The 14,733-nt window shown below is 40.6% G+C and overlaps 1 protein-coding gene across 50 annotated transcripts in view; it reads right to left on the bottom strand.

Annotated features, from left to right (window-relative positions):
- The window catches only part of ARPP21 (cAMP regulated phosphoprotein 21), a 187,208-nt gene that overhangs the window by 71,013 nt on the left and 101,462 nt on the right, over positions 1–14,733 (bottom strand). For 35 of the 50 annotated variants that reach the window (XM_004939497.4, XM_015281705.4, XM_040696063.2 and 32 more), the window contains 2 exons: positions 3,062–3,170; positions 1,239–1,340 (listed from right to left, as the gene is read on the bottom strand). The exons of 7 other annotated variants lie outside the window; for them this stretch is intronic. In XM_004939497.4, coding sequence (XP_004939554.1) covers positions 1,239–1,340; positions 3,062–3,170 — 211 coding nt within the window. The remainder of the gene's footprint in view (positions 1–1,238; positions 1,341–3,061; positions 3,171–14,733) is intronic. 8 more of the 50 variants (XM_046929730.1, XM_046929732.1, XM_046929738.1 and 5 more) reach the window with 1 other exon arrangement.

Genomic DNA, 14,733 nt, shown 5'->3' with positions numbered 1-14,733 from the left:
CAGATTGCAAAAAGAGGCTCATGAATGACTCATTAACTCTACTGTACATACCGTGACAGTACGTACATCAGACCCACATGCTGAAAGTGCAACATAAACTGAAGGGCTTCTGTTTTTCTGCGACTTTCTCAGTCTAGAAGGAAAAAGCCAAGCTAAAAAACATTCAGATGTGGCAAGCTACTTACAAACAAGCAAAACTTATCACAAATGAGACAACACACACCTTAAAACCATAGAACATATTCTATTAAATAAAGAAGGTAACTTGGATGTGTGGAACTCCAAAACCAGAGCAAAATAAAAGGTTATCTCAGACAACAGTATTAGTCCTGCAACATAGGAACAGTTTTAATTTAAAAGGACACTGCCAAATATGATTCAGTATGTTTTAATTGGTTTTGTTCCCATCTTCCTCTAAGTGGCAGAGCTCCCACAGAGATGTGAGATGAAACAAAATGGTAACTACCCCCACTTCCTTTCTTTCCCTCTCTTCTTTTAGGATCCCTTCATTACAGTAGGATAGCAAATTCTAATTTTTTTTTTCAAGGAACATGAAGTAGAGCTCATAGATGTTCCAGATTTAAATGTTTTCCCCTAGAAATGTAGCTTTGTTGTTTAAGCTCTCTCTTTATTTTTTTGCAAGGCAGGAATTACAGCGCCTATTTCACTTTATTCTATTCATGCTGCAATCATCAGCAGGACTCCTTCTGATGGCAGAAATAATCAGTCATTTCAGAAAACCTGTGCAGCTCCACATTTACCCTCTTACTTTTCTTTGTCTGCAGTGTTTGAGTTGCGCAGCACTGGTCCAAAGCACATAACCATCAGGTGGCTCTGCTGAATGCTACTTGAAAAAATGTGATTTGGCTTGAGGTATATGAAATAATACCGCTATCCGAGATCATTGAGAGTGTCCATTTAAATCACTGCTCTTTGGTTGGAAAAAGAGAAGAAGAAGAAAACCTCGACCACACAAACGCGAACATTCAAAGAAACAGGATAAGCACTTCTCAAGACAACATGCTGGGCTTCCTCTTCCTTCTGCCCATATCCCTGCAACTCTCAGTGTGTCCTCCTCCTCCTCCAGAAAGCAACCTCAGCACCTGAAGCTTCTCTCAGAGCCTTTCCCTACCACCTCCAGCTCATGGCGCAAATCCAGCATTCACGTTGTGGGGGCAGTGCTGGCTGGCTACCGGGAAAGGTATGGCACTAAAGAGGCAAGGAAAACAACTACTCACATCTTGTGCAAATATTCTCTCCCTCACTCTCTGATACTCCTCTTCTCTCTCTTCAATTGATTTACTTCGTCTGTCATCTCTAAATGGAAGAATTCTGTTTTGCTGAGCAGAAAAAAAACCAGGAGGGTTATATAAGTTGAGCTGTTAAAAACTGCCGTTAAGAAACTGTCAGCTGAGAATAATCAATGTTCACTCAAACAAACGAACCATGAAAACGATAGCTTTCACTCCTAGGGAACCCGAGGGCTCCCAGGCAAACGCTGCCCATGGAGCCCAGGGCTGAGAGGAGGCCTCCTGCCTGATGCCTGCAACCCACAGCCCTAAATCCACCTGTTCTCACCCCAAGCCTTTGCTTCTGACCACCTTTCAGCTATCCTAGCGGCCATGAGATGCGAGGGCAGGCAGCACTGCGCTACCTATGAGATCAAGGAAGAAAGGAGGGAAACCAGGCAGTAAGACCTAAGTTGTGAGCTCTAACAGAAGCCCACCAAAAGCTAGCTTAATAAGGAGAAGTCCCAAGTGCTTTGAACAAGAATTTTAACCATTTCCATGACATAAGGAACCCCTAATTTCATTTTCACTGGTAAAAGCGTGGCCCTTTTTGCCCATCAATAAACCACAGTGCAGGAAGTGGCTGTGGCCTGGGGAGGGAGGAAAGAGAGGAGGGCCCCCAGCAAGAAGCGCTTTGTTTGTGGTTACGTTTCAGGCACTGCTCTCCTCCACCTGCTCAGCACTCCCTGGTTGGTCATGCTGTGCTCCTTTGGCTGATCCCCAAGTTCACCGCACCCTGAAAATGGCTGAGAGTTGGCTTCTAAGCCAACTGAGATGCAGCTTAACTGCAAGGCTGCTATGTACGATGTGGAGACAAGGGAAACAAAAAAGAAAGGAAAAATCAGTCCTTGACTGAAAACATGAAGGAGAGCGGCAATGAGAGACTCACTAGAGCAGGTACCTCCAACAAACACAACCTAAGCAAAGAAAACACACACAGTCTTCTTACCTGGGAGAATTTTCTCATAATAGCAATTTGTGTTGGAACCTTTTCTGCTTTTTTTTGTTGTTGTTGTTAATATGTTCCACATACACAGCTTGCACAAGACCGGAACAGCACAACAGTGACTGAAGGCAGCACAAAGGCACGTGCTCCCCTGGTGCTCCCTACGCATCGCTCACCTCCAGCAATGCCACGTTATAGGATGAGTAACACGGGGACACTGGTGCCACGGTGCATGCACAACAAGCAGGTCAGTCACACAGACAGTAACACACGGTGAGGGCAGGGGGAGGGGAAGGAGCTAATAGATGGGACTGATTCATTTTTGGTCAAAACTTATTTTAGGATGGTTTAAAAAAATCAACCTGGCCTCACCATTGCGTGTTTGTTAGGGGCTTTTTTTTTTTTTTTTTTGCCTTTTTTTTTTTTCTCCTTTTTGGGCTACACCAGTTTATCATCGGTCCGTACTGAAATCCAGCTCCAAATGGATGGGTACAACTGAAGGAGCAAGCTGTAGGGAGCGGAACAGCTGCCATCATTAGGCGACACATGGAGAAATGCGACCGGCACGGCCTTCCCACGCAGCCCGAGCCTCGGCGTTCCCCCCGTGGGCATGCAGCACGTCCTGCCAAGCAAACCGCCCATGCAGACCCACACGCTGCCACGGCGCAAGCGGCCGCGCAGGGCTCGGAGCTGCTGCGGGGCAAGGAGCAGCGGGGGGGAGAGGAGAGCAACAACAAAAGAACAACAATAACATCAGTCAGCCCGCCTCCAAAACAAAAGAAAAGAACAGAACAAAATTTCAGCCACTCTCGAGCCGAGAACCAACCTGATTGTCTTCTTTATCAATACTAGAGTTATCTCGCTTCAAGATAAATCGCTTCTGGGATTCTTCACCTTTTTCATCTTTTAAATGTTCAGAAAACCTTTGCTCTGGTCTGCCAGCAAAGTAAAACATAGCAATAAAAAAATCTTTCTTTCGGCTTTAGTTCCATCTTTATTTTCTCAGAGCTCTTTGTTTTCACAGAGGCATTCAGCGCAAAACCAGTCAACATTGGTACTCATCGTGAGATGTGTCCTATAGCTGCCTGGGGCCATCACCCCGCTGCTAACTGTTATTGCCATAAATAGCTTTTGTTGTTGTTACGTAGGGAGGAGCGGGAATTCACCGAAATATTTCTCTCTCCTCTCTGCAACTGAAGGACAGGAAAACAAATTAACATGCTGCATGTTAATTTGGCTCCTTCGGTTGCAGGGATCTCCAGCAATGCGGCAGCTTCATGGCACCAAACCACCTTTACAAGTAACGCAAAACTGATTGAAATCTTAAGAGCAAAAGCAAGGGTTTCTTATTCCTAATAAATAAAACCATAGCTGGAGGGACTGATGGTATTTTGCTTAAACAAGTAATTATCTCATCACCGTTAAGTGAGGAAAATACTCCACGAGAGTCACAGAGTATCAATTAGTTCACTGATTTGAACCCATCCAGACATTTATTTTTTATGAGCCAAACTGTACAAATTAGAAGCTTCACATTTTCAGGTTCATGAGCCAAGAGGAACTGTTCCATGTTTCCCATGTTCACACCTTGTGCAAAAAGCAAACAGCAAGAAACATCTTGTGTTACTGAGCTGGCCACTGCCACCCCTTGTAACTGAAAACAGCACTCCAGGATGTGCCACTCCTGGACCACAACCCGTAATAACGTGTCGTGTCCCACTGATTTCAGCAGAGTGACCAATGGTCTAGAGGCCTGAAGAGCTGGAATTCATATACTATCAACCACTGATAAATCACAAGCTGGTTTTGAAAAGCTGAAGGAGCACAACTGCTTCCAGCTGTGGCACCCTAAGGAGATGCTTGTGCCTACTGGATAGACCTCCACAAACCAGGCACAAAACTGCCACTGACAGTAATGGACCAACCCTGAAGAAATCAAAGGTGGAGCTGAGAGAATTCAGTGACCTCATAAGTAATTTTTAAAAGCTCTCTGCAAACTTGATTCGAGAATGGAAAATTAAACCCTATGTGTAAATCAGCCACCATTTTGTTGTTATATCACTCAGATCTGTATTCAACTAATCAGCAGTGTATTTCTAATCAAAAGACAACAAGTATTCATGCCATAACTACAGTCCACTGCAATTCACCATCAAGCGTGCAAGAAACATTTGTAATGTTGGAAATGTAGAATTAAGAGACAGCAGCTCTCCTGCCTCACTTTCTGTATCAATTCCACAAATTCCCACTTCTGGGCACAATTTGCATTTGGTGACAAAGCAACAAAACACAATGGCCTGATTTCCACAGATTTTGAGTATTACAACACTGTCCATCAACCGGAGGTGTTGGCACTTTCAGATATTGGGCCACACTGTGGAAGTCAACAGATTCTCCAGATGCCCTTATAGTCATAGAATAACGTAGGTTGGAAAACACCTTTAGGAACACCGAGGCCAACCATCAGCACAGCCAACCAAGTCTCTTCTTTCTGGTGACGCAAAAGAGCTTGGCTTTCTCTAATAGTTCTCCGACATCACAGGTCACTAAAGGCTCATACCACAAATGAGCCGAAATCCAACTAATGGATTGCTAGGTGGTTTGTTCTGCCTTTGTTCTCATGAATAAGTGCTGTGTCCATACAGTTAAAACAGAGGATGTGCACCTGCAGATACTCTGCTTTGAGATCACCGAATGAAGAATGCTGTTTTTCTGGTTTTGTGGCTTAGAATACAAACAAAACCTCTCTAGATGCACTATCACTGTAAAATGTATAGTTGTAAACTATCTGTTAAGGATCTAACATACTATACAGTGCACACAATAAATATTTCTGACTTTAAAATGTAGAGGAAAGACTCAAAGTTACCAAAAGTTAGTTTTAAAAAGGTTTAAAAAAAGCAACTAAACATCTCTGACTAATAATATAGTTGAATAAACAACATGCTTTTAATAGTTGATACATTACTTCTATTTTTAAAAATCCAATTTCCACTTCCTATAGTGTTTTTAAAATGTTTCCACCTGTCAGAAGATGATTGGAAGGAGAAGCATGAGATCAAGCCACAAGCCAGAACTAATGAGCTGCTGGTGCCTGTTAATAAAATTAATCTACAAGCCCAGTATGCGATTGATCCTCAGTTGCGAAGACATTTGTTTACGCAGAGCATGATGGAGCACAGCAAGGCTACAAGAGTCTACTATGGGAGTACAGACGTAGTATTTCACCTGGTGAAATCTGTTGCACTAGCTTATGAATTTGAAGGTGAGCCAACAGATCAAAAATGCAAGAAAAAATATGTAATTTTGTGTAAGATGCAGCACACTGTCAATATACTAATAAGATATATAGTTACTGTAACACAGTAGATACAGTGAATTCATCTCATGCAAGCCCTAATTGATAAGAAACCACATTCACTTTTCTTCTAAGTTTTTTAGCACCAATAGCAAAGTTTGTACAGTGCACTAAATTGGGTTCACGCATGTAAGGGAGTGAATTTATCAAGCTTATTTAGAGCGTTGACCTAAACTGAGGTCTTAATCCAAAGCATGGATTACATTCATTTTCACAAAATAACACAGAATCTGGGACTTAATCACTATTGCTACCATAATGGATGCCTTGAAACCCCAACACCTTACTTTAACTCTAAGCAGTAAAAAATGGGACTAGCATAACCTTTTGAAGGAAACATTGAGTGCTGTATAGCCAACAAATATACAGAGTGGTGTGGTCAGATTGGCATCCACAGATTGTAAAGCCAGAAAGATTATCATGTTGGATAGGGATAACTGGAAACAAACAGAAAATGCTCACCCAAGTTATAAGCTCACATGAAAAACTCCAAGAGAAGCAATCCCTAGAAAGAGATCCTTCCTCAGTGGCAGTCAGTCCTAAATGGGGTCTAGGAGACATGCAGCCAGGCTTCACCCGTTCCAGTCACAGAGGTGAAATGCCTTCACCTGTGCTTCCACAGCTGACTCGGTGCTCGCCTCAGCTGATCAATCAGAGGTTCAGGCCGTAATTCAACAGTTCCCATACAAGTATTTCTAAAGACCTTGAGTATTGCAAGTCTCTAGGTGTCTTCCAGACACACAAAGAGAACAAAACAACATCATGCTAAAACAAACAAAAATACCCCCACAACCTACATTATCTGCTTGAGAGGTTGAGCCCAATAGATCCAGTGTACCTGTGTACTTACACACTAACAGAAGCGTGCAAGAAAATAAACTTGCACATATATGCTTACAAAGACTGCCGCCCACGTGCATGACAGTCAGTATTTCATTTAGTTCCCATCCCTGGGATCAGCAGCTCACTTGAGAATCTCAAATTCCACTGCTCCAAAAAAGCCTAAGGAGGAAATACCAATTCCCTTTAAATAAATGGGATTTTGGAATTTGGGGAGCATACTGAGAAAATCTGAGTGCCTTAAGGGCACAGAAACCAACACAGAGAGAGAAAAAAAAAAAAACTGCACAGAATAATAATAAAAAAGAAGTTGCTTTTCTTTGATATAACCTAATTGATCACCCAAATATTTCTTGGACAACAGCACTGGTGGAAGTAAACCATCTGTGCTCTAAAGCACAACTTCATAAAAACACAAATCACATATGAACCTGTTTAGTATTTCCTACAAGTTGTGAGCTATGAGTATCAATAACTTGTCCTTCTGGCAGTGCGTTTCAGAGCAAAAAGCAGTATATTGCTTCCTTCCCAGTGAAGTTTTTATGCAGATTGCTATGAAACTACATGACAGTTTTGCCTTTTAAGACAAACAGGTTCTCAGAGTAAAACACTGCTCTTTGCATCCTCAAACAGATGAACATTTCCTGTTAGCATTTTATAGTCCCTTAAAACACAACTGCAGTCCCTACTTAAGCAAGAATCCAAACAAATAGATTTTTTTTGACCAACAAATTTTCCCTACAACTAAGCTTCTATTTTGGAAAGAGGAAAGCTGGCATAATTGGGTAAACATTTCTGTGTGTCAAAGTTTTAGAAACAAGTTTAGATTTTGATAGCAGCATCCATTGTAAGATTTTTCTGCTGTCGTTACGGTGATTTTAATGCGAACTTGTTCCATTCTTCCATTCACTTCAGCAGAGTTCCTCTCAATTTATCTCAGTATGACAGAGAACAGAGTTTGTCCTCCAGGCATACTTCTTAAATGGAATATTTAAGGAGAATTCCCATTATGTGCTCATTTAATGCTTTTCATTCCAAGTCATTGTAAGTGGCAATGTAAAAAAAAAAAGAAAAGAAAAAGAAAAAGAAAAAGAAAAACACTATGTAAGTGTCCTAAGCAGGTATTCAGCTTTGAATCAGATTACAGATTCTAAAAACATTTTGCAGAGTGGTAACAGCCCATGTATCCTGATGACTAAGGAAGTCACGGGGCATTTGGCTGTGAGTGTCACGTTTAGAAACATTTTAATGCACTTTCATAAATCTCCATTCTTATGGGAGATGAGAAATGAAATAGCGGGGGAAAAAAATCTACACTCATTTAAAATAAGTGATTTAGCTCTGAAATAACTGGCTAAGAAAACGGGAGAAAAAGATACCACACCAAAAGGACAAATGAAAAGAGACAAGCGTGAGCTTTGAATGCTGCACTTCTGAAGGCACAGTCACTGCATTAGCAGAGCACAGAGGCAGCGTGGGATTGTCAGGGCTGACTTACACAGCACATAAATCTTTATTATGTGGCATATGTTTCTGACAGCGCTATGGCACACGGGCCTCTGCAGCACGAGATGCCTTCAAAAGGAGCAACAACCTCTCCACGTGTAGAAAAGACAGTTTACCAGCACAGTGCCTGATAAAGGAAAAAATCTAGCAAGTGCTGTAGTGCATTTCATCTGCAAAAACCTCTCAGGTAATAGCGAGGCAGCTGTATAAGGAATGCAGTATAGGAAAAGCAAGTTCAAAAGTGGAGATCGCTGTGGTGTGCACAAGCCTAAAGGAAAAAAATCCACCAGCTTTGCATTTGCAATGTGATGTTCACTGAACGCGCTAAATGGGGACAGGATGTTAATACTTGTCTCCTGAATGGGTGGCAATGCAGAAGGACAGATAGGTAAAGTAATGGGGCTGGGAAGGGGCTAAGAGCCCCCCTGGGTACCCGCAGGATCATCATCTGGCAAACAAAACGAGTAAGTGGCTCTGCGTTCTTCCATCAGCACACCATCAGGAGAGCAATGGGATAGTGAGCGCGGGCAAGAAGCGTATCTGCCGACAGCATTTGGAGAAGTTATGAAGATTTAGCATGCTGTTATGAAGGTGTTCTGATGGCTTAACCGCATTTTCTTGTTATTTGCACTTGTCTTTAATTAAACCAACTGCTCGGTCCAACATCATGTTGGCCTCTATTCTGCAGGCATGCTGTTACACAGTATGGCGTCCTTTCTTGCTTTGCTAGTTTGTGAATATCTACTACATCTGCCTGCTGTGCTTTTTTGGTTTTATGCTGGAGGCTCTCCTAGTGCTCTGCGTTATAGACACAATAAAACTACATAAGCATTACTTTTTGGGCCAAAACTCTATTATCTGCAGTAAAAAAACGACTTCTTTGATCTCGAAGGCATGGTGATACATTCAGTGAGTTTGAGAATTTAGAGAAGTTGGAAGCAAATACTACCACTGTCAAAAGGCACCAGTAAAATGATGTAAGGCAGAATTACAGCCCTAGAGCTTAAAATTCTTTGATTATATTCCCTCAGAACAACAGTTTTGAGAATAAGGACTGAGTATTTTTCAGGGCTGATGGATGCTCTAACAGTTTCTAAAAGTCAGAGTAGGAATTTAAATACAGATAATTGTTAAAGCACAGTGCACTTCTATTATCATAACTTAACACTTAAAATCACTCAAGATGGCATTTCAGGCTTTTGGAGGTTGATGCCTCATTAACAGATTGCTGCTTTTATAGTATGAGTCACTAAGAACTTCTGTTATGATGACAAAAGCACACTGAAAGCCATCAAAAAATATCTACCCTGTACAAGACAGTTGGTAAAAGGTGCTGCCTTCTCCAAAGCACAGGAAAAAAAACTCAAATACCAAACGTTACATTTTTTCCTGGGTAAAGACCGTACATCCTTAGCATTTTTCAGAACAGCATCTGCAATCTAATCATGTTCTATATTTATGACTGAACAACAAGGATATTAAATGTCACGAGTGATTCTGATAGGCATTCTCCCTCTCTAATGGAGATGATCGGCCTTCAGAGAAATCTGACAGGATTGAAAGGAACGGAGCTGGTAATACAGCATGGAAGTTATGACTTTTTCTTGTTGCTCACAGCGTGAGATTTATTCTGTCACCCACTCACACTCTGCAGAGCAGACAGGTGGACTGTCACTTACAAAAAACCAAAACCCTTCACCTCTTCAGAACTGGTACCCTAGTGGCATGATCTCTGTGGGCCTGGCACCAGTAGTATTTCCCAATATGAAAATGACGGTGAACATGGAGGCTGCAGGATGGACAAAGATAATGCACTGTGAATCTCTTCTGTGACAAGATGTTCTGTATGAGGAACAAGCAGGGGGCCAGATCCTGCAAGTCTTTCAGACTACACAGTATTTTAAAAAATCTGATCTAACCTTAACTTAGCATAGCACAGTTCATGACCCTGACAAACCTTCCTGAAGCTTACTTCCAGACAGCCATTCTGTTTTAATCTACAGATGCAAAAGCACAGTACTCCCTTGAGAGTTCACCTGAACAAAGACTTAATATTTGGCTTGGTATTCTGGTGCCAGAATACTCAAAAACTGCTCTGAAAGCATGGGAGAACCCAGAAAGCCAAGGGTACTCTGAAATACCAGCTTTTCTGCTCCCCAGGGCTGAAATACAAAGCCTGCTCTCCAGGGACCATTCTAAGAGCACTGAGATACTTCACTGTCCTTCTGTAATCAAACTAGGTTTACTGCTACGGCTCAGGAATTTGCTTCTCCCGTTCCCAATCCCCTGGCTTGGATTTAGTTCTTGATAGCAGGATTTGTATTTAGACTTCACATTTTGCAAAGCAACAATTTGTTTCCAGTTAGTAAAGACACCTGAGTAGTAACATTGCTTACCATGGAATTCATTAATATTTTGTTATAAAGACTAGGCGTATCCTAAGTAGAGGAAATTTAGTGTTGCATAACTGCAGAAATCTATTTAAAATTACATTTTCACAACTCAGAAGTTCAAAAATCAACAAGGAAGAGAGCAACAAAAGGAAAGCAAGACTAAGATCTGAAGGCTTCCAGTGAAGGCTGCAAGGTGGTTCCCCAAAAGCAAATTGAGAAACTACTAGTCCTAATGAAGAAACCACGAGTCCTCCTCAAATACACTGTGTGTACAAAGCAGTGCTCTGCTGCATCATAAATTCTTGTGTTTACTTCCACTTCAGGTCATGAGTGTATTCTGCATCTCCAGCAGGAATAGTCACCAGGAGCCATTCCATGAATGATCACTGCCCTGAAGTAATGGCTTTTAATAACTTGTCAGAGACAGCCTACTGAGTGTAGCTTGGAGCAGGGAGCAGAAGCAACTGACTTTGCTATTAAAGAAAAAAAAAAATCTCAAAAATCATTACATTTTCTCCATTTCCAGTGATTATGTCATATTTCCTACATTAAACAAGAGGCAGGCAGCAGAATGGTAAAAGGCAATTACTAAGAATAATTTTGACCATCTCAAAAATTCCCTTGCTCACTAATCAGTGCCTCATTTCTGGAAACTACAGCCCAAATTTTTAAACATTATTTCAGCCATTACAGAGGGAATTAACTGAGTAAATCACAGATGCCATTTCAGATTTCCAGACCTGCCTGCAATGATTCCAAAGTATAAACAGCCCAATGGTAGCTTGATTAACAGACATCTTCCTGCTGCAGACTGCATGAGCACACAGAGACACTGGTTAACGGTGATAAAATATGCACAAGCTTCCCTCAACTGAATTGTCTCCCTGCTATTCCATAGCATTCTTTTTGCTTTGCAACCTTCACTTTCCCCAGCACAGCCCAGGTGACCATAACCTTCTGCTTTTGTTGAAGTTTGCATTGTTAAGGAGTGGGACTGCAAGGATTAAAAACCCAGAAAAATAATATGTATGCCCTCTAATTAATGCTTAACTAATATTTCATTACACTATGCAACAGTTGTAAAGTACACGTCCACCTTAATTACAAACAATTTAGTATTGATAAATTACATTAGATGAAAATTTAATACTGGAGCTATTAGAACTGGTTCATTTACCCTAACATCTCATTTTACAGAGCAAGACATTTCCATAGCTTGCAAGTATATGGCAAGCAATGATCGAAGTATCAACAAAGACAGTATTTAAGAGTCATATTCAGCTCAGCCCTACACATACCAACTATTTTTTTTCTACCTTACATGTAAGACAGGCATAAAACTAAAAAGAGAACACATGTTGAGAAAAGAAAAAAAAGGCTGTCCTAATTCAAGTAGCGTTAAGCTAAAGAAAATAAACAACTTTCAAAAATTAATAAGACTGGCATAAAAAAACCTGAATCTCTTCCAAAGAAACTACTAGTCCTAGAGAAGACCTGAAAACCTGAATCTCTTCCAGAGATTCAGCACCAAGTAGTGAAATGATGAATATGCAACCCCAGATAAGGCATTCAGAGAGGACTGTACTTTATAACTGAAACAAATGGCTGTAGCATAACATTATCATATTGCTAAAATGCTTAACAGTTTGTAACATGCACTGGACTCTGCTGGAGGTGGATGCTTCCCGAATCTCAATGTGAAATGTCTAATCCCTCTTAATGTTCTTCCCAAGAGTTTCTTGGCAACTTCCTTGCTTGTTTGGGGATGTGAAAGCCTTCCCCTGCTTGAGCTGCAGTGGGTAAGGTCAGCAGTAAGACAAAGGCTAAAAGCTGAGCATCACAGCAAACTGGAACAAAACATCTTGGCCAATGATGGTGTCATTGCTCACTTATATAGCTTTTCCATTTAAGTTGCATGCACCTACTACTCACCCTTACATTTCTGCCTATGTTCACACATGATTCTGGTGTATTGTTTGGACATTAACTATGTGCCAGAGGGAATGCGTAGATAACCCCAGTTTCTGCTTATTTCTTAGTAGGTGAGGAAGAACTATGCTGTAGTGAGCATGGGAAAGAGGGAACTACAATAGAAAACTGAGGAACAGAGCTGACTTCAAGCTCCCTTGAAGAAAAGTAATGTAAACCACAACAGAAAGGAAAAAAAAAAAAGTAAAAATAATGCAGTTCATCTGTTTTCCTGTCCCATGTGGCCAACAGAAGTGATTCTGTTCTCATGAGATGATTACCCCATGTGCATGCGTGACAAGCAAGTATGCCATAAGGTGCTTCAGTGCAGGTGCAAGATCATACAGCAAACGGCTTGCCAGACAGATGCTCTGCATTACAACAGGAAAGTGAAAAACAAAACAAAGAAAACCCCAACAACTAGAAAACCAGACAGTTTGTGGTTCAAACTTTCGCAAATGATGACTGCTTTGACTGGAACCTTGCAAAAAGTAAGGTATACGCATTCAGGTACACACTGTAACTACTGCCATATACCTGAACAAAACCCAGCTGCTACCAATTGTGTGTGGAATACACTCTACCTTTCCCATCAGCAAACAACTGCTTAAAGAAATTGAAGTCATTTACACCAAGCAGCCATGAACACCTTATTCACTCAAGGGGAAAAGGATACTTTGCTACAAGCTCCAAAGGCCATCACGTTTGGCATCTCAAGAAAGTCTTCTTGGCACCCCAGTTTAGAGGAAAAAATCTTTTTGAAACTAATCGTCATGGAAATAGTCATCATTCAGTGCATGTCATTTTGCTGATACTGAAGTCCAGATTCTAATCATGGAACGGTAAAATTAGCACAGCGTAACTCTTCTAGCATAGATGATATCCACAGAAAGATCACTTTGTAAATGCACGAAAGAAAATCTGAGAACTTCATCTCTCTTCAGGTGAATCAAATCCCCCTTACGCAGAGGAGATAAAATAGCACAGGTTTAATAATCTACAAGACTAATTACGACATACGAAGTGCATATTTTATGTACGTCACCTGCTGATACAGCTCAAGTCCAGACTAAAAGGAACTCCTGCAATACAGAAAACACTGTAGTACTGCCCAGAGTTTTTAGGGGCATCACAAAGGAACAAAATCCCTTCTGACTGGGCCAGTATTATATCAATATTTACATAATAACAGCAGGAAAGAAGAGAATCAGATAGTATAATGATTACCATCATGCTCTTGAAAAAAAAATTAGTCATAACTGATGATGTGAGTATCAGAATAAAGTTCATAATAGGTGTGTTACACCCTCAGAATGTATGAAAATGTCTAAATAAAATCATTTATGTAACATAAGCACTCCACCTTCTCCATTCTGATGTACCTCGCCACTCATGCATATACAAAAATGTACACGAACGCATGTGTGGGCTGTGGCACAGACATCCCTGTCACATGTGGGATGATCTAAACTGAATGAAAACCCTTGCCATTTACCAAGCACTCAAAATGTACTTCCCCTACATTTTTCCACCTATCATGATAACGTAATGAATGAATTTGACTGAACTGATACGTATTATTATATGAATAGTCTTCACGTCAAGCTCTTCCAGTTGTCTGATAGGAATTATGAGAGTACACAGCATAGAAGGTGACACATTCACGTTTTCTGGCTCCAGTTTGGGATGTCCACTCTAATATATCGCTTCTATTCCAACCTTCTGTTGATATCATATTTGACTGTCTTAAATTCCCTCTGCATTTTAGTATATGACAGGCAGACACAGATCACAGACAAATATACATTACAATGCTGACACCAGCAATTTCACCATGAATAAAGCAGCCTTCCCATTTTAAGTATTATTCAGAGCTCTCTGGATCTAAAACCAAAACAATAAGAAGTCCTCCTTTATTTGTTGCTCACTTTTTCTCATGCATACTACTGAGAAAAAGATTTTAAAAGTTTGACAATTCAGTTTAGGTAGAACTTTGTAATATATTAGACCAGGAAAAAAAGGATATTTCTTTTTTGAAATTCCTTCCTTTTTTTTTTTTTTTTTAAATCTACTCAATTTTAAAAACCATACTGAAAGGTAATTTTTAGAACTCACCATTCCATAATGAGAGCCTCAAGAGCTTTTTGAAGCATTTTGCTAGTTTAGGTCATCTGTGTTTTAGAATTTAATTTCGTAAAAAAACCCATCATAAATGGTATGGCTTGTTCATATTTCAATAAATAACAAAATACGCCTTAAATTAAGCCCCTCATTTTCAGTAGTTTTCAGACTGCAAAACAATCATTAAGATCTAACTGCTGTTTTAAGGGAGGATCCACTGAGAGTTGACTAATGCTCAAAGATTGCAGTCCCAGAGAGAATCAAGTCCTAAAGCTTTCTTACCATCAACTTCCCCTCTCCATACAACAACAT

The sequence above is a fragment of the Gallus gallus genome, chromosome 2, assembly GCF_016699485.2.
Source record: "Gallus gallus isolate bGalGal1 chromosome 2, bGalGal1.mat.broiler.GRCg7b, whole genome shotgun sequence".
NCBI lineage: Eukaryota > Metazoa > Chordata > Aves > Galliformes > Phasianidae > Gallus > Gallus gallus.
This window is presented reverse-complemented; position numbering and strand designations above follow the sequence as displayed.